This window comes from Fringilla coelebs (genome assembly GCF_963513975.1).
Source record: "Fringilla coelebs genome assembly, chromosome: 11".
NCBI classification, from domain to species: domain Eukaryota; kingdom Metazoa; phylum Chordata; class Aves; order Passeriformes; family Fringillidae; genus Fringilla; species Fringilla coelebs.
The window spans coordinates 5,295,748-5,314,971 of record NC_140037.1 but is presented as its reverse complement, the minus strand read 5'-3'; the positions used below and the strand labels follow the sequence as shown (position 1 = coordinate 5,314,971).

Below are 19,224 nucleotides of genomic sequence, written 5' to 3'. Positions count from 1 at the left end.
TGACTGTGTTGACTCACTCCCTCTTCTCTCAGTCTGTTTTCCCTCCTCCTGCAAAACAGAGAGGATTTCTGGCTTTTAACCCATTGTACTGCTCCGTGGACCGTTAATTTTTTCCGTTACTTTTTCAGTATTAGGGGGTTTCAGTGAAGAGTCAGTTTAGAAATGAATGTGCCCAGTGAAACTGAGAACTCACATAAATCAGGTGGAGGGGAAAGCAGCGTTTGCTCATGTTGTAAAACTAGTGTGAAATGCACTTTATGGTTTTTTGGCTTAGTGGAGTGTGTAATCTTAAGTTGGAATTTTTTTTTCCTGTTTGCACTCCTCTCTTTTCAATTTTAACAGGGAAATACACCAGTAAAATCATTATTTAAGCTTATTTTCATGTACCACAGTAGCTGCAGTTCCTGTTGTTACTGTTGTTTCTTTGGCATAGGTGATACAGAAAGTTTTCCAAGTTTTTTCTGCTTTTCCAGGATAAACCTGGTAATGAACAAAGGATGTTTTCACCATTTTCTTGACACTGTTGTTGTCTGACGTCAGCACCTTGTTAATGATGTTTCCTGACTTTGCACCATTGGTGCTTTTCTCAAGTATTTTGTTGGTAAACAGATGGAAACTAAACTATTGTGGGGGATTAAATCAGCTTCCTTCTATTAAACTCATTAATAGCAGAACAGGTGCACATCCTTGCAGTTCAGAAAGAGGAATGTGTGGGCTTTGCAATGTCCAGCCCTAATTCTTTTCGGATTTGGATGAAATTCAGACACCTCCCACCCCAGTGTAATTAGCCGATGCTTAGAAAAGCCAGAATTTTCAGCGTCTAATTCCATTTGGCTAAAACTCTTGTGGCTCTTTGCTGTGTTTGGTGCCTTGCAGTGGGACCGGGTGTCCTGGAGGATGGTGGTGCCCGGGAATGCCCCGCTGATCCAGCAGGACCCCGCTCTGGAGCCGGCCCTGGGCAGAGACGCCCCCGAGCACTCGGCCATGGGCCCGGGCACGGAGCCCCCCGAGGACGTGGGCCCTGAGGTGCGGAAGCTGCGTGAGCTGGTCCGCAGGCTGGAGCTGGACAATCAGCACGCCAGGAGCAGGAGCAGCAGGACCCTGCTGGGGACCAACGTGCCTGGGGACATCCGTGCCGGGGTGGACAACCACGAGCCCGGCCTCAACGGGATGGAGATCAACAACAGCATCAACGCCATCGCCGAGCAGCAGGAGCTGCAGCTGATGGCGGATCTGCACAGCCAGCTGAGCAAGATGAGGCAGGAGGAAGGAGAGAACAACTTCAGGAAAGCCCTGGATGCCCCAATGCAATACAGCTGCAACAGTGCCCCCGAGGAGGTATCTCCCAATGGGGAGCAGAGCCACAGCAATGGCCAGTGTCCCTCACCTGTGGATACAAGTGACAGCGCCACGCTCCTGGGCAGCCTGCTCATGGCAGGGATCCACACCCCGGCTCCAATCCATGAACAGAATCCCAGTGAAAAGGGTGCAGATCTAGAGGGGCTTCCGAATCACACAGATCTGGATGAAGTCAAAGTGTTAGAACTGGAAAATGGCCCTGAAGAAGAGGATTGCTGGTAGGTACCCCCAGGTCTGGGGGAGAGGGATGTGCTGTGGTTAGGTGAGCAATTCCTTTAAAGCTATAAACTGATTTCTGTACAGGACTTAGATTTTTAGCAGCAAGAATGCAGTTCTCATTAGTGACTATTCTTATTTTTATGTCCATTGTGCCAGACCGTTATGTTTTAAAAAATAAGTTTACCTGTAGGTGCTGTTTTTTCCCCCTTCCTTCCACCTACTGCTGCAGCTTCCTTTCCCTCCAAGTTTAGTTATATATAGCACATGCAGATGAATGAATAATGGAGCTTTTAAACCTTGTACACAACTGTCAAATACCATATTTTAATAACAATTTTGTCAATAAGAATCCATAGACCATCTGGAATTTATTGCTTTGCTAGGACCTGAGGAGACAAACCATTCCCAGCTCCTGGAAGCTGTTTCTTTCCAGTAAAGCACCTCTTTTGTTCAGAGACATGAACTGAACCAGATCAATGATGTAATCCTTAACTGACCCGACTCTCTGGGACTCTCCCCTCCACCACCAGCCTTGTTTAGAACTTGTTTTATGAATCAGTAGATTAACAACCTTTGGAAGGGCAAGGGAAATGTAAAATCTAAGGCTTATTCCAGCTCCTGCAATAGCTGAGACTTGAGATTTACCCAGAGTTGTTAATTTGTAAGACTTGGGAGGAAGAGCCTCAGGGCTCTGCAAATTGGGTTTCAAATTTGTGTAGCCAGATTAATCTGGCAGCAAGGACAGGGCTGCTGAACACAAACCAAACCTTCAGCTCAAAACGTTCATTAGCTGTTAGAAGGGAAGTTAAAGTTTTTGTTAATGGAGTGGAGCTCAATGAGGTCATGGCATCAGCTCCAGCCTGAATTTGAGGTTACATTTAAAATGTGCTTTTAAAACCCAAATACTGATTCTGACTTGATCACTGGAACGCTTCAATGTACCTACACAGCATTTTGAGCAGCTTTCTTATAACTATATAAGGGAATATATATAACAGGTTGCATTTGGAAGATGAGCTTTATTATTTCCATGTTAATGGAAGCAGCCAGGTTTATATTCATATTTACAGAGCCTGTGACAAGGGAGAGTCTTCAAATTCTGTTGAGTCTCAGAGGCTCAGATTTACTCAAGCAGGGGATGCTGCCCAGTGAATCAGGAGAGATTCTGTGCTCAGGAGTTCTCTTCTTTGACCTTTCCTTCAGTTGGTAGCTGGTAAGGTCCTTTCCCAGGTACCCTTCACTCTGCACCCTGTAGGATCCTTGTGGCTTTGTTTGCACTGTTTTCTTGCCAGATTTGGTTGGAACAGGGTAACCTGTGGCAAAGAGGCCCCTGAGGAGCTGGATAAGGGTGGTGATCCAGAGCACTTGTGCAAGTGCTGTTTCCATAAATTATCTTTGATTGTGCTGCATCACTTCCATCTGTCCCCTTTTCCTCTTGTCAAACAAACCTGCTGAAACAGGAAGCTGCTTTCAGTGGTGGCTCCTTGTTCTGGAGCTCATTCTGAAAGTGGGGAATGAATCCTGTGTACAATCAATAGTGCCTGTGCTCATTGCCAAATATCCCAAACTGTCTCCATAAACACATCCCGCATACAGCCCCTGCAGGTGTTTGTGCTTTCCCACAGCAAGAACCAGTAAACTGCTTGGAGGGGAGGGAGGGTTTTCTTAAAGCAAACAAAAAGAAAACCCAACAAATGTCCTTAATTCTCTGTGAATTCAGGATCAGCTCTAACAAGGTGGCTTTGCTGATGGGGGGAATTTAGTGCTGCCTGGATTGAGCAAATCCAAAGGGAATAGCTGAGTGTATTGTGTATTTGCAATCCTTTTTAAAATATTGTGCATCCTTCTTCCCTGGAAGGAGGATGGAGTGCTCAGAGGGTTTCTTGCTGTTCTCTGCAGGTGCAGGTGGAGTCTCCGTCCCTTCTCTGTTTTGAAATTATTCCCTTTATTCAGCTGGAAGTTGCAGAAGTGCCTGTGCAGCTCCCCTGGTTCAGCAGCTCTGAGGTTGTGGTTTGGAGCTGTGTTTGCAGCGACTGAGCTGTGTGAAACCCGAGGCAGAGCCCACTCCCAGCTGCTGTAACTCTGCCCTGGCCTGCCTGGCCTCAGCTGCTCCTTCAGCTCCCTTTCTCAAATAGCTGCTCAAAATTGTAAATATCCTGGAGACCAATCCCATGGAGCTGGGCTCTGGCACTGAGGAGCTCAGTGATGCTCACCTTGGACTCAAGCGCAGGGCAGCTCCTGAGCTGTTTTGGGAAGGCTTTTATCCAAATTCCCTCTTACCCAGGGAGCAAACCAGATCTGCTGATAGCATTACATTGGTTGTGTTCCCCAGTGTTTGTCATTCTGGGGTTTTTCCAAGGGGTGAGGAGAAGAAGGAATCCCTGGCACTCAGGTGAATCCCTGAGTTGTTGCTCTCATTCCCAAAAGTCTCTCTCTCTCAACTGAAACTGGGTCATGCTGTCTTCTCCTCGGCGTTGTGTTGTCTGCTGCCTGAATCCGTGCTCAGCACAGCAAGTGGGGTGCCCTTGAATTGGTGTTTGCAGGGAGCAGTGGTTTGCTCTCAGAAATGCCAGTGCAGGAGTTTCCTGGGTATGCAGTTCTCAGCCTTAGCTCTGTGTCCAGTGCCCTTCTTCTACATTCGTGTTTAAGTCTTTAATTCAGTGTACTGGAGAAAATCATTGCTGCTTGTACCATCAGAGATAGGGAGAGAAATTCTGGGGAAGTTTCACCAGATGAGGATGTGCTGCTGCACAAAATACAGGAATTCTACCAGTGCAGCACCTTGTGCCTTCAGCCTGGGGGAGAAGGTTACTTACAGAGTGTCTCTGTGTAATCCATTTACACCCTTCACAGGCTGTGGTGTAGCTTCCCTGCAATCTCTCCTGGTGACAGGGTGCTGCTGACAAGATCTACATGATTTAGAAACAGCGATTTACAAGGTCCTGTTTTCTCAGACTGGTCATTTTATCAGGTGTTTTTACCTCTCTTGCATTAAATAATGCACAAGTGACTTCTCCAAACCTTTCCTGACTGGTTTGAGGCGTGTGTTACCTGCTTGTGCTGGGTGACATCTGCCCTGCTGGGACAATCTCTGGGTGCAGGAGCTGCTTCAGAGCCCAGTGCAGCTCTGAGGGAGTGTCCCCAGCACGTCCTGCGTGGCAGAGCTGAAAGGCAGAACCTGCCTGGTGGTGACATCGCGTGCAGAGCTCGGCCTGGGAGGGAGAACTGCTTCTGATGGCAGAGCCTGGCTTCCCCTGGCTGAGGCTGGGAAGTGCTCCAGGCTGTGGCTCCTGTTCCTCACATTTCTGTGAAATGAGGGGTGGGCAGGAAATCCTCAGTGTCAGTGCCAGAGAGGTGGGGAGCAGGCTGGCCCTGCTGCTGCAGGAGTGCTGGGGGTGTGTGTGTGTTCACAGCAGCACTCTGAGCTGCACCCCAGCTGCCTTGTCATCACTGTATGGGCTGCTGGCTGGCTCAGGAGATTATTTTAACGTGAGCTTTGGAGCTGTTTTGACTTAGGGACTGATTTTTGGTGTTTTGTTCAGCAGGATTAGTCCCTAAATAGACATGAGAGAGTGTCTTTGCAGTGTCATTTTTCCTTTCTTTGCAATTTCTTAGGAATAAAGCTCAGTCCTCTCCTTGGGCTAACAGCAGAATGGTTTTGTGTGGAGTGTTCTCCACAGGATTTTTCCCATTTTTTCCTTTTATGTTTCTATCATCTCAGAACCTGGTAATATTGTTTCACTGTGATTTTCTGCTCCAGTCTTGTCTGTGTTAGGATTTCTGTTCAGCAGGAGTGTTTAGATTTGAGATTAGCACAGCATAAGCAGAGTACTAAATCTGAAAATCTACTCTGTGAAGTCTGATATGTAAAGGAAAGAAAAATGAATGTATTACCTGTTTGAAATCCATGCATTGGAGAGGAATTCAGCTGCCTTTTAGCACTTGAAGGAGGTGTATCTCATACACCTGAATTGCTCTAAACCCTTTCAGCTGTTTGAGGTCTCCTTCTCCTTGCTCTGTATGTATAACTCAAAGGTCTGCAAATCAGTGCAGTGATTGCCATTTTTGGAGCTGCTGCAGACACTGGTGCCAAGTGCTTTGGAAGATGGATAATAACCCAAGCTGTGTCTTCAGAAATGGCCTTTGCTTTACGCTCAGTTTAATTTCCTAATGCACTGGTTCTAGAGCCTTCTGCAGCCTGAATTCTGCTCTTACAATTTATAGATTTCTGCTGCGGATCCTCAGCATGAGCAGGATCTAAAATTCCCAGGATTTCACTCTTAGAGCTGCTCTGATCAGTTTTTCAGTGGGAGGATGCTTTTTTTCAGTTCATTGTGCAAGTTGAGAAAGTTGTTGTGTTTCCTGCGTTCTTGGGGTTTGGGTTTTTTCAAAGCAGGAATTTCAAAATCCAACAATAGTGGCCATTAACTCCTGTAAATCCTTCTGTGACATTGATTCCAGAAGGGAAGTAGTATCTCTGGAATATTCCTTGGTTTTAGTGCTCTGGATTATGTTGGAATAAAGTGCAGAGTGTATCACAAATTTATTTGTGAATGGCTACAACTTAATAGAAGAAAAATCCTTATGGCACTGGGTCCTTACCAGAGATGTTTGTCACAAGATACTCTGTTTTTACAGGGTAAACACAAACATTAGTAAAGATACTTTATTATTGAAGGGTTTCCTCTCAGAAGTTGAAGAAAATCTCATTTGTACTTAATAATTTATACAACAAACCCCCAATACATCAAACTGGGAATATTTGCCCAAATGTTTACTTTGTGCATTTTGTATGAGGCCTTGTAAGTATCTAAATAACCAATTTTCATTTGCAATTTGACAAAAGAAAACATTCAGAGACATTTAGAGAGAACACCCAAACTGCTGAGCTGGAGGAACAAACTGCAGGGTAAGGCTTGGTCCTTAGCAGGGCTGTGTTCTGCCTGACTCTGGGGTGGCTCCTGCTTTTCCAGTGCTTCTGGGATTCACCTGGCAAATCAAGCAGCCTGGAGGCTGAAGGTACCAGAAAGAAAAAATCTGAGGGTTTTTAAACAAAGCCAAGAGTTTTTAGCTTTTCACACCTCCCTTTTTCCAAGGTTTGAGCTCCCTGGATGTGAGGCTGGGTTAAGTCAGCCTCCAGTGGGTGACAATGGTCACTGTACTTTCCTGAGCCTTGGAAAAGTGACTTCTGGCTCATAATATGTCCAGAGAAATATCAACATTCACATACTTGAGGAGCTGGTGCTTTTAGTTTAGTGCTGCGCCAGCACCTTTGGAGGAGTCAGGGTGCTGAGCCCTTCCCAAAGCACTTACAGAAGGAAAATGGGAACCCTGGTGCTGTTAAATCAAACCAGAATTCCTTTTGTTTCAGCCTGTCAGTTCTCTGAAGAATTGAGTTGTGTTCACTTAATTGGTTTTGGGGAAATTGTGAGGGCTTCTCTTGCCAATGGGAAGCTTGTCAGCAGAAAAAAAACAGAGTCCTCTGGCAGAGCCCAGAGGACTCCACAGCTTTGCTCCACGTGGGAATGGCTCTGCCAGGCAAACAAGTGTTGTCATCCTCAGCTGGGATGCCCCTGGGTGAGGAGCAGGAAAGGAGCTGGGCAGGATTCTCTCCCTTAACCTGGGATGTGTGCAGAGCAGCCTGACCTGCCCTGAGGAGGCTGTTGGCCTCTTTTTTATGTGATGGTTTTACTGCTCCTTTTGTGGTCTGAGCTGTACAGTAAATCCAGGGAGAGAGAGCACTTTGCTTCCTGGGTTTGATTGGATTTGAGTGCTTGTAATGCTCATTTATCCATGCAGAAATGCAGCAAGATTGGCTGGGGGTCTGCCCTGAGAGGTACCTTTGGAGTCAGGAATATTTGCATTCATTCCTCAGCATTTATTTTGTCAATAACAAATTAGCCTTTGGATTTTTTTATTTGCATTTGGGTTTGTGTAAACCTTGATGGGAAGAGCTTCTGTGTGAGTTGTGACTAAAGAGGCTGAGTCTAGTCCCTGGAAAGGATGGCTGTGGCCAGAAGCAGGGCTGGCAAGTCAGGAGTGGTGTGTCAAAAAATAGAGAATAATGTACTTCTGCAGGTAACAAACAGTATTTTGAGAGCTGTTGCATGCAGTGATGCTCCATCTCATAGTCCCAAAAACTGCCATGTCTGGGGAGTGTTGCTTTCTGCATTTCCTCTTAATCCCTGCCTGGATCAGGGGTAGGGTCAGGACAGGAGCCAGGGCAGTAGGTCAGGCAGACCTGTACAATATTTTAAATATTCCAGCTGTTTATGTTCTGTCTTGGCCAGATGTTGGTGTTACAGCCAGGACCCCTGACAGCTGAGAGTCCCACAGTGTTTCTCTGTATTTTAAACCAAAGTGTTCAGGAAGGAGTGGGATAATGGCTGACATTCCTGCTGATTTGCAGCAGTTTTGTTGTGGAAGTCAGTGTTCTATGGGTTGGATGTGAGCTGGCTGTGAGAGTGAGTAATTGGTGCAAAAAGGCTCTGTGTACCTTGCTGCAGGAGTGGCAAAAGTTGGGAGAGAGAAGAGGAGGAAACTGAAGCACAGGCAGACATCTCTTGAAATCTTAACTCCACCCCCAGGTTTACTTTATGCTTAAACACTGGATTTTGGCTTGAGGAAGGTGAAATCCTCTGGATACAGGTGTGGCTGTAGGTGTTTGCTGGTGACCAGGAGGGTTCCTTGCCAGCTGGGAGCAGTTCCTGAGGTGAAGGAGCACCAGGAGAGGGAGGTGCTGGTGGGAAGGCAGCAGTTGTGGGATTGTGTGCATGGGAGAGCTCCCAGCTGGCCCAGGAGCTCCTGGAGCTGCTGCTGGGGGTTTTCTGGTGCAGAGGAAGCAGCTGAGGGCTGTGCCAGCAGCTCCTCAGAGCCTCAGGAGATGGGGAACCTGAGAGCCAAACCTGATGTGCATAAATCACAGAATCCCAGAAGGATTTGGCCTGGCTGGGACCTTGAAGACCATCAGGCTCCAGATCTAGGTCGAGGTCTCGCTGCCCTCTGCACCAGGGTGTTCTCCAAGTGATCTGCAAAAATTAAAAACAGTTTCAATTTTAGAGGTACAGAGGACTGATTTTTCTTTCCCCTTGCAAGTTTTGAATGTGTTGCTAAACAGCAAAAACATAAAAAAATAGGGAACTGCTTTTTGCTTTTAAAAATACAAATGTGGGATGTGTAAATAAAATACTTGAGTCGCTTTTATAGCAAAGGCTCTTTCAGCTTTGACCTTTCCTCAGAAGAATGTTCTGCTTTGGAAATCTGGTGATGTTGTTTCCACCCAATCCCTTGTAAATAATCCAGGAGTTTAGGATGATTAAATCTGTCTATCCACAAGGCTGATCCTGGGTGTCCATGCAAAGCAGTGGAGGTGTCAGGGAGGTGTCAGAGATGTGGCAGACACTTAGGCTGGAGGAGAATTTACCTGCCATTGCAGGGAACATAAAGCACAGCCACACATCCTGCCTGTCTGGGAATGTCTGAATCCTCCAGCAAAGGGGTTTATCCCTGGAATCTGGGAATGCACCTTTGGCTGTCTCGGAGCTGCTGGGAGGACACATCCAGAGGGTTTTAAACAGAAACCACAGCTCCTGGAAGGAGATCACCCTGCAGCTTAAGTTAGGAGCACCTCACACCCTCACTGCCTCTGGGGGGAGGTTTGGAAGAGGGGAGTGAAGGGAGAGACAGGTGAGTATTCCAACAACTGTTGCAGCAGCCTAGGATGACACCTTGCCTTGCAGAGCCTGTGGGTTTCTCTGTGAAGCCATGGATTTTCCTGTTGTGGCAGTAAATTTTCTTTCTGAGTCATAATATGTGATTTAAACCTGAATTTTAAAATTTGGGTAACTGTTGGTTCCTCATGGCTTCACTCTAGCAAATGGCACTTTGGTAGCTGTGTGCTTTGAATTAACAAGCATTTCTTCCTGTCTCCTTTGAATCCTTGCAAAGGCTCTATGTGTCTCCAAGGAAATCCATGGATGAGAAAACAGCCTCTCCTCTGAAGTGGTGCCGGCAGGTGCTGGATAACCCCAGCCCTGAGATTGAGGCTGCCTGCAGAACCCTCATCAACAGGCTGGACCAAGGTAGGGCAGCTGCAGCCTCTGCTGCTCTGGGCTCCCGTGCAGTTCTCATTCTAAGCAGGAAAATTGAGCTTAGTGTTGTCAGGCTCTTGAATTTTTAAGTTCTGTTAATATTTAAACATTTTTAAATGTAAAAAATGTGTAGAGGAAAAAATGTGCTGCTGGGGAGTGGGAAGGGAACCATGGCAAACTGTTCTTGCAGCTTCTTTCTGGAGAAGAACTCCTGGTGCTGAGTGTTCCTAGTGGTGATGATTCCTCCTCTGGATATCCTGCTGGATATTCCTGCTGAATCTTCCCAGCTGCTCTTACCTGGGTGAAGAAATTGTCTGCTGCTCAAAGCTTACAACAATGAAATATTAAACTTGGAGAAATGGTGTCACTTGGAAGCCAGGTTTTTCCTCCAGTGTATCATCCCCTAAAAGCACTTCCTGGTGGTTGTGGGTTGTGTTAATCCTGAGAGGAAATCCCTGATTTCATCTGCCTGAAGTGAAAACCTGGAGGAATGTTGTGTGCAGTGGGGACATCTCTGATCACAGGCAGTGTTCTGGGGCCTGCCTTTGGGGCTTTGCTTTTCCACCTGGGCTTTCAGTGGTGGGAGTGTTCTCACAACAGATGCAGGTCACAGGACAAAAATTCATTTATTCTGCTTCTACCTCTGTCCTGCATCACCTGCAGTGCACCTGGTGCATATCCTGCCTGTGTCAGTCCAAATGGCCCCCAGGTTTGTGTAACATGGGCTGGACACTGAGGTCCTGACAGCCTGGACCCTGAGGGGTTGGAAAGGAATCAGTAACTATTTTTTACCTTCTCTAGATTCCCTCTCTTGCAGCTCTCCTGGTCAGGACTTGCTGCAGCTGCAGGTTTATTGCAGACATGTACTGCAGTCTCCTCTGTCCAGCTGGACTCAGGAACTTCAGGCACAAAAGCTGTGTGTGGAGAAGTGACACTTCTGAGAGAGTCAATGTCTGGAAGTTCAGGGATACCCCTGAGCTCTGGAATCCAGCCCCAGCTGGGTCCCCACGTTGGTGTCTGAGGATTTGTCTCCATGGGAATGCAGATATTCTGATTTCACTTTAAGCAACAATTCGAGCCCTGTGGTTTGGAGTCTGAGGTCACTGCTTTGGGGGGTTGGTCTGGGTTAATTTAGTTTTCATTCTTACAGTGTTTGGCACTGCTTGAGATCTCAGGCTACTCTTGAGTTTAACCTTGGCATTCCTGATTGGAGATAACTGAATAGACTTTGAGAACAAACTTCATTTGCTTTCTTAAACTATCTCTGCTTAGAAATTTGAATTTATCTCTTGGATTACCTCTTTTCTCTCTGAAATGTATCAGGCTTCAGTTGTACTTAGTCTGACCTGGTAATATTTATGGGAGAAATAAAAAAAGAAAACTTAATATGATGAATCTTCATTATATTCTTAGCTGATATTCTCACAGTAGGGAGAACTGAATTCTGTGTGCAGTTGAGCAGTACCTTGAGTATCTCCAGATCATGGTGTTAGTAATTTCCTCAGTGTTGTAGCCGCTTCTTTCCACCTCCAGTAAGGATGGGGGCACTTGATTTTGCCACCTGCCTTATTTTGGTTCATTTATGAACATGTGAGTGTGTGTGAGCTGAATGAGTTTAATTCTCTTGGATTGGCATTGTGTCTGTGGTTTAACACTGTCTTGGTTCCATCACAAAAATTCAGAATAACACTCTTGTTAACATAAAGTTCAGTGAGCTCTCTAAAATGAGGGGGTGTAGAGGTGGCAGATATTGATGGAAATAGTCATCCATCCAGCACTGGAACTTTGTGAAATGTATGACTTCTTCAAAGCCAGGCTTGTCAGGAGTTCCTCTTGGAGTTCTTCAGAAGGGACAGAAGCAGTCGAAGGACACGGGTGGGGGACTGGGCACTGCTGTGCTCCCTGTAGCGTGGCAGGGAGCACCAGGTACCTCTGCTGCAGAATTTAATCCTGTTCTTGATCTTGCTCTCTGTTTCCAAAATAATTTGCTAACCTTTGTGGCTTTTTTGTATTTTTCCTTCTAGCCAGTAGATGGAAAAACCTGTATTGCAGCCCCCTGGCATCTCCCAGCGCCCATAACCTGAATTCCGAGGCAGGCTCCTGTAGCAATGCACTAAACTCTCCTGGGCACCTCAAATCGACTAACAAAGCACTACTAACCTGTGGCAGCTCAGGTATGGCATGGCACTGCAGCACTGGGCTCTTTAAAATGCAAGGAGGGGTAGGGATTGGCACAGGGAAAAGTTCTCATGGCCACTCGTGGTGTTTTCCCCTTTTCATTTGCTCCCTTGTGGGGGGGAAAACCTCCTTGCATTCTAAATGTCCTGTAGTTATTTCTTGGTTTGGGTTTCTCTACTTTCTCTCTCTAAATATATATATTTTTATAAATTGTACTAATTTTAAGTGGCTTAAAATAGAAAACAGCTGTTGGGGCAAAAAGATATTGCTCTTGAATAATGTTGTAGACTCTAGATGTGATCTTTATAGAGTCACTCGGATTCAGTTTTCTGGGGAAGGTTTCTCTTGGGAACATTGATTAATGCAGGGAACAAAAAGCTGTAAAGTCTCCAGGGTAAAGCCTTCAATTGCCTGAGTGGGCAGCTAAAACAAAATACCAAAAGTTTTCCTTCAGCTTTAATTGTGTGTGGAGAAGATTTCCTACCTTAGAGGCAGCTCAGCCACGACTTGTTACAGGCTGATAATGAAGCTCCTCCAAAATGCTGTGGCCTGCAGCCTCCCTGTGCCTGAGGAGCCAGGAACACCCTTCCAGGAGCTCCATTTGTTATCCTTGGTGCCGTTCCTGCAGTTCCCAGCACAAAGGCTTTGCCTCTTGGCTCTGTTATCAAAGGACTCGTCCTTATTTGTTTGTTTTGTGTGGAAATTGCTAAACCCTACTTTGCATGTTTCAAAACACAAAGCATGTTTAACAGTCTTTGCCTCCAAACTTGATGTTAAATGAACTTTTTTTTCCCTCTGAAAAAAGAAGAAGGTTGCCTGTGGCTGTTTCCACAGGTGCAGGTTTGTTTTTTCTTCTATAAATAGCAATAGGTTTGATTTTCTGCTATAAATAGAAATTAACACTTATCTCTGTTTGGCAAACAAAAGGATGCACGTAGGACTGAGGATTTTTGCCAGCTGAGCTCTGCAGGGAAACATCTCTAAGGCAATTTCTTGTTTTTCATATGAGGTTGGGGGGCAATCTAGGTGTTTGAGCACCTTTTCACCCAGAAGCAGCTCCTGATGAGTAAAACCAAAGTGTCTTTGGCTTCTGCAAATGTGCTGGCTGGAAGGGCAAGACCAGGACAGGCTCTGTCCTTTCAGAGCATGATGAGTTCTCTTCATCTCAGGTGCCTCTTCCCTGTGCCTTGTGCAGGTGCTAAGACAAGTTTAAAGTTTCCTGTCAACCTGACTGACCCAAATCTTATTTTATTATCTTATTTTATTTCCAAGAAAAAACCAGCTTTTCTACCCTTCAAATGGAAAATGTTTAACTGATTTCCCTTGAAAACCAAACCAACCCCTTTGACAAAGGCCAGATGTGGCTTCTGTTTGAAAACCATCATCAGCTCAGCTTTACTGATGGAAGAAGGAGCAGTTTTTTCCCCTTGGCTATTTTTAACTAGACTTTCAATTTGAAGTGCAACAGCCAAACTATACAAAGTTGGGTTGGGAGTTTTTCCTTTTAGAAAGTTGGTCTCGAGGTCCAGCTGGATTTTTAATCAGCGTGGAAGGTGCTGTTAATTACAGCAGGAAACCTGTGCTTGTTCATTCCACCACATCCCACAGGTGCAAGCCCAGCTCAGGATGGATTTATTTCAACTCAGTCTTTTCCTGACACCAGGAGGAAAGAAATGGGATTTTATAGTGCAATATCTTGACTTGGAGTATGTATTTGTGCAGCATACACCCCGATGCACCTTTAAGGTACAGCCACACTTGTGTCACTGTATTATTTCAGCATCCTGAAGCTCACAGATTTCCTGCCATGTTCTGAGAGGACTTGAAGACAGGGCACCTCCTGAATACTCAGCAGTGATGTTAAAATAAACCATTTGCCAGCAAAGCTGAGCAGCCCTTTCCAACTGTGATCAAATCCAGCCAGTCAGGAAAAAGCAGCATGTTCCCAACATGATTTCTTCAACCAGCTTGGAAGAGAACTAACTGCTGGCATGGCAAACACAGGTGTGAAGTTCAGGTGTAAAATGAATTTCTTACATGAGGACTGACCAAGCTGCTTCCTGCCAGTCAGCCTCACATTCCTTGTTTGAAAAAGCACCTGAAAACTGCAGGTTGAAAACTGAGCGTTGGAATTCCTAAATTCTTATTTCTCACAGCTGGACCTGAAGCTCCCAGCTGCACTGCTGAATTCCTGGGATAGATCCCTGCTGCTCCTGGTGGGCTTGTGAATGTCTGACTGGGTGTGTGTCCCTCTCCCCCAGGGTACCTGAGCATGCACTCGGCCCTGAGCTCCCAGTCCTCGGTGGACAGCGAGCTGAGCACCTCGGACGACTCCATCTCCATGGGCTACAAACTGCAGGACCTCACTGATGTCCAGGTCATGGCACGGCTGCAGGAAGAGAGTAAGTGTTGTTTGTTTGGTTTGGGTGATTGGGGTTTTTTGGGGGGTTTTATTTGGTTTGATTTTGGGGTTTTTTTAAAGTTGCTTATATATTGTCAGGCAGGAAAACTTCAATAAAGGCATAAGCTGGTGTGAAGATGTAAATAACCCAGGTGCCCAGGTGCCACCCAGGCAGGTGTGTTTTCATGGGAGGCAGACTTGAAATCTTTGTTTCCACCTTTGAAATGCTGGTGGGTGCAGAATGAGTTAAACTAGAAGATTTAACCTCTAAATGAGCCTCCCATAGCTGTAGATTAGACTCCTCTACCTACTTGACCTTCTGGAGTTTGATGGCAATGTGCACAGTCTCAGGTGGGATTAGGGAGCACCGCAGGTCCCCTGAATGTTAACTGCGCTGTAATTAAGCAGTGCTGATGCAGGTGACGCTGTTCCCACTGATGGATTCCGGGGAGGACAGGTGTTAACCTGACTCTCCTTCCAGTGTGAAACAAATCACTACCAAAGCATTGCTTTGGAATTTGGGGCGTGTTGTTGGAATTGCTGCTGCCCGTGTCCCCCCGTGTCCCCAGGCCTGCGGCAGGACTGCGCCTCCAGCTCCGCCTCCGTGTCCCGCCGCAGCTCCAGCGCCTCCCTGCACTCGCTGCGCCGCGGCACCTACAGCGACCAGGAATTCGACACCTACAGCCTGGAGGACGAGGATGACTGCGACTGCTCGCTGTCCCTGCGCAGCGCCCACCGCTACTCGCCGTCCCCGCTGAGCTCCCCGCGCTGCCAGTCGCCCTCCTCGGGCGCGGAGCTGGGCAGGGCCGCGGCCTCGCGGCTGCGCGCCCCGCGCAGGGCGGTGCAGAGCCCCATGCAGGAGCGCCTCAAGTACGCCAACAGCGAAGGTGAGGGCGAGCTGAGCCGGGGACGGGGATTCTGGCACACACGGATCCCCCTGCGGGGCTCGGGCAGAGAGTGCTGCTGGGCAGGAAGGGAGCTGCCCGTGCTGGGTGTGGGCCAGCATGAGCCCAGGGGTCAAGGCCAAGGGACACAGCGCTGGATCGAGAGCAGGATGGCCGCAGGACCAGGGCAGGGATTGCCCCCTCTCCTGGGCACACCTCGAGTGCTGTGTCCAGCTCTGAGTCCCTCACTACAAAAAGGACATTGAGGGGCTGGAGAGTGCCCAGAGAAGGGAATGGGGCTGGAGCACCAGGAGTGGCTGAGGGAGCTGCAGTTGTTCGGTCTGGAGAAGAGCAGGCTCGGAGGAGACCTTACTGCTCTCTACAGCTCCTGATAAGAGGGTGCAGCTAGGTGGGCGTTGGTTTCTTCTGCCATTTCCCAAGGAAAGGACAAGAGGAAGTGCCTGAAGTTGCACTGGGGAGGTCCAGGTTAGGTGTTAGAAACAATTGTTTCCCTACAGAAGTGGTCAAGGCCTTGGAATGAGTTGTTTGAGGAGGTGGTGGAGTCACTGTTTCTGGATGTGGCAACTTGGGGGTGTGGCTTAGGGGTGATCCTGGTGGTGCTGGGCTGATGGGATGATCCTGGAAGTCTCTTCCAGCCTCCTTATTCTGTGATTTCAAAATCACTTCTGTTTACTGGAAGCTAAGAACTAGGTGCAGACTGCTCTGCTTTGAAGCGCATGGGTTTCTCCGGAAAGCCTTGGAGCAGCAGCAGGGGGCTGAGGCTGTGTTTGCTTTCAGAGGAGCTGAGGCACAGCATGCCCAACCTGGCCCGCAGCAGCCTGCGCGCGCTCGAGGCCGTGCGGAGCAGCCGCAGCCTGGAGTCCGACCTGCAGGTGCCCAGCAGCCGCATCCCCAGGACTCAGCAGCGGTCAGCAGGTCAGTGCCACACCTCCCACACGCCTCCATTCCCTGCTCTCTTCTCTTTAGCCAGCCCTCAGAGGTGCTCTTGTGTCCCTGCAGGTCTGACTCCCAGCAAGCTCAGGTATTCCTCGGGGGCCGCGCAGTCCCCGCTCACAGGGCGCCAGCCCAAGGCGGCCTCGGGAGCCAACTCCCTGCTGCCCGGCAGGCAGGTGGGGAAGCCCTGCAGCTACACGGCTCCTGTCCCCCCAGTCCGCAAGCCACAGCTCCACACGGGCTCTCCCAGCAGCAGTTGCACTTCCAGAAGCACCACCGTGGTCACTGTGGCCAAAGCCTCTGCCCTGAAAGCACGGCCGGGCGTGGGAGGGGTGGCCGTGCCCAAGGGAAAGGCACCGCCCCCGTCCAGGAGGTGAGCGGGGCTGCGGACCTGTCTGGCATTGTAGTAACTTCGTGCCATGAAGTTCATGGGTGAAAGCAGAGCATGGGTAGTGGTGTCCCAACACTGAGAGTTTTTGTTCTTATTGCTGGTTTTTTAACAGCTGTTATGGTACAGTTCATTATTGAGGGAAATTAAATTGATTTAGTTATTATGATGTGACTGATATCAAACTAATAAGCAACCAGTGCTTGTTGATATTTATTGTCCCATTGGAGCCTTACATTGAAATGTACCTACTTACTTTAAAAATATGAAAAAGGAAATTTTTAATCTTCTAATTTATATCAGTACTCTACATACCTGATTATTTTTCATGTGTTCAGTTGTATTTGCATGGAAAAATATTTCTCTTGGACTCAGCCACAGGCTGAAGTCACAACAGTGTTAATTTGGCAGACACCAGTGTTTAAGCATCCAGTAACAGCAACTGAATTTTTTAAAGTGCCTAAAGTTGGTGTTTGCTGATGCTCAGGGCATCACCCAGCACTTCACCCATGGCAGGGGGATGTTGGTAACCCAGACCCCAAACCTGTGTCCACTACTGGGCTTTCCCTGGAGCTGTCCCTGACGATTTGTTTTGTCCCCCAGGTTCCTCCAGGCAGCACAGACCCCCCAGGCCCCCGAGGATGACTCCTGGAAGGATGGGTGCTACTGACAGCCCAGAAGACCTCTGTGGAGCAGATCCCAGCTGGCTGGGCATGACCTCACTGGGAAAGGCCCTGAGCCCCTGTCCCTGCAGACTGCTGTACATATCCCTCATTCTGTGCTCTCCACACCTCCCACCTCCCTCTGCTCTGCCAGGAGCCGGGGCTGGGACACACAGCTCCCACCCTTCACTGAACCCTGCGTCTTCCCAGGAAGACTGGAAAAGCCTTATTTCATCCACACCCCAGCTGCAGCCCTGGGGAAGGTCTGTCACCATCCCCTCCCAGGGATGCTGCAGAGCTGGGGGTGTCCTCTCAGTGCCAGAAGCAGCTCTGAGCTGGTGCTGTGGCAGAGCTCATGGGGAGTAGAAATAGTGACATAGGTGTTAGATTTGAGACTTTTTAAACCCAACCTGATGTACTCTAATATTTGTCTGGAATTCAACTGGGTTTGGTTTGTTGGTTTGGTTTTTTTTTTTTACTTCTGTATAGAATGTATTTCTGCTACTTTTTATTGTTTGGTCTAGAGCTGCAGCAGGTTTTTATAACTGTAGAACACAGAGCTGTTGTATCCAGGTGTTAGCACAGGTCACGAGGAGCAGTACACAATATTTGTGTGGGGTGTGAACAGGCAGGGACAGGGATGCCAGTTAAAAACTGCTGGGCACCAGCACCTTACCTCAGCTGAGTCAGCTCAACACCACTTAAGAGTAAATTTTTAAAAATCCCTTTCCCTCACAGCTTTGTCTTGAAGTGTTGGAGATCTCAGCTGGTTCCCAACTGCCCTGACTTTTGTAGAAGTTTTCTACTGTCTCTTAAGGATTCTGTTCCAGTGTCCTTTTCCTCAGCAAGTGCTGGATGCTACAAATACAGTCTTAGTTCAGGAAATATGCACTGATAGCAATGTTCTCCCTGCCATCAATGTGACTTTGATAGTGTAGTTTAATAAAATGTTATGGTGCTGAAATAGATCTGCTTTATTCCAACAGTGAGTTTTGTGCCACAAATGAGGCCTCTCCTGACAGAAAAGAGCTCTGCAAGGATAAACAGGGCTTCAGTGAAGTCTGGTAGGATGCAAGGAGTGAGATTTACCTTTAATTCCTCAGAGATCAGAAGGACAAGGCCCTCAGCGTGTGCCATTTCTGAAACATCCACACGTGGCCTGAGCAGAACCAAAGGCAGGAAGCAGCACAGGGGAAGTTCCTGCACCGCAGGGATCTCTTGTGATCCAGGAAAAGAGGAAGAGACAGTTGTGCCCGCAGTGCAGTGAGGGGCCCAGGAGTGTTCCTGTGCCACCACCCAGCCCCTGCCAGGCCAGGGCTGCACCAGCAGCACTCACAGGGCAGAGAAGGGGTCCAGGAGGCTCAGCCAGAGCTGCTGCTCTGTCCCTGGCTGTCACTCCCACCCTGATAAAGCTCCATGGGGTGCCAGCACTGCCCTGCTGAGGCTCTTCCCTCATCAAGAACATTCTTTTCTGAGACCTCTCCCTCCTGGCAGAGCTAGACCCTGCTCACACTGATCTTCCCAGGGCACAGAAAGGTAAAAGAGCAGCAACATCTGTCTGATTTCTCTGTTACTGGAGGCTTCTCCTATTGCCTTTTCTGTGCCCTGTGTTCCAAAGGGGATTTTCCAGGCACTGCCTTTCTCCACCCACCTGAGTCAAGAGCTGCCGCTCTTCCATGGACATGTAACAGTAGGTGAAGAACAGAAACTTCCTGAAAGAGTCAGATATTAACTAGTTGAAGGCTGCACCCCAGTTAAAGCCTCTCAGGCAGGTGGGATTGTCTCCATGTTTTCCAGCTTGGCTGGCTGTGGAGATGCACACCTGGATGCAGTTCCAGGCAGAGCAGAGCAGCAGGAAGGTGCTGAGGTTGGATTTTGCTGGGATTCCCAGGTGTTTCCAGTACAAACCTGATGCTGACAGGCACTTGGGAGAGGCTGTCCCACTTAGGAGGGAACACAGCACAGCTCTGACAGAACCATCACACTCAGGAGCTGTTAATTTAATTTTATCCTTTCATTTTTCTGAGCTGTTCTCACACCAAGTGATCTCACTTCAGCTCCCAATATTCTCTATCATCCCAAGCCCTGG

At 48.0% G+C, this 19,224-nt stretch overlaps 1 protein-coding gene across 1 annotated transcript; it reads left to right on the top strand.

Annotated features, from left to right (window-relative positions):
* Positions 1 to 550: 550 nt before the first annotated feature.
* On the top strand, positions 551 to 17,956 carry LOC311158130 (SLAIN motif-containing protein-like; the record flags this gene model as incomplete). The annotated part of the gene is made up of 9 exons (XM_084213303.1): positions 551 to 601; positions 877 to 1,577; positions 9,526 to 9,659; positions 11,693 to 11,842; positions 14,108 to 14,248; positions 14,817 to 15,134; positions 15,930 to 16,067; positions 16,152 to 16,458; positions 17,077 to 17,956. The coding sequence occupies 9 exons, from the start codon at positions 551 to 553 to the stop codon at positions 17,141 to 17,143; spliced, it is 2,007 nt and encodes a 668-aa protein (XP_084069429.1). The 3' UTR covers positions 17,144 to 17,956.
* Positions 17,957 to 19,224: the final 1,268 nt, after the last annotated feature.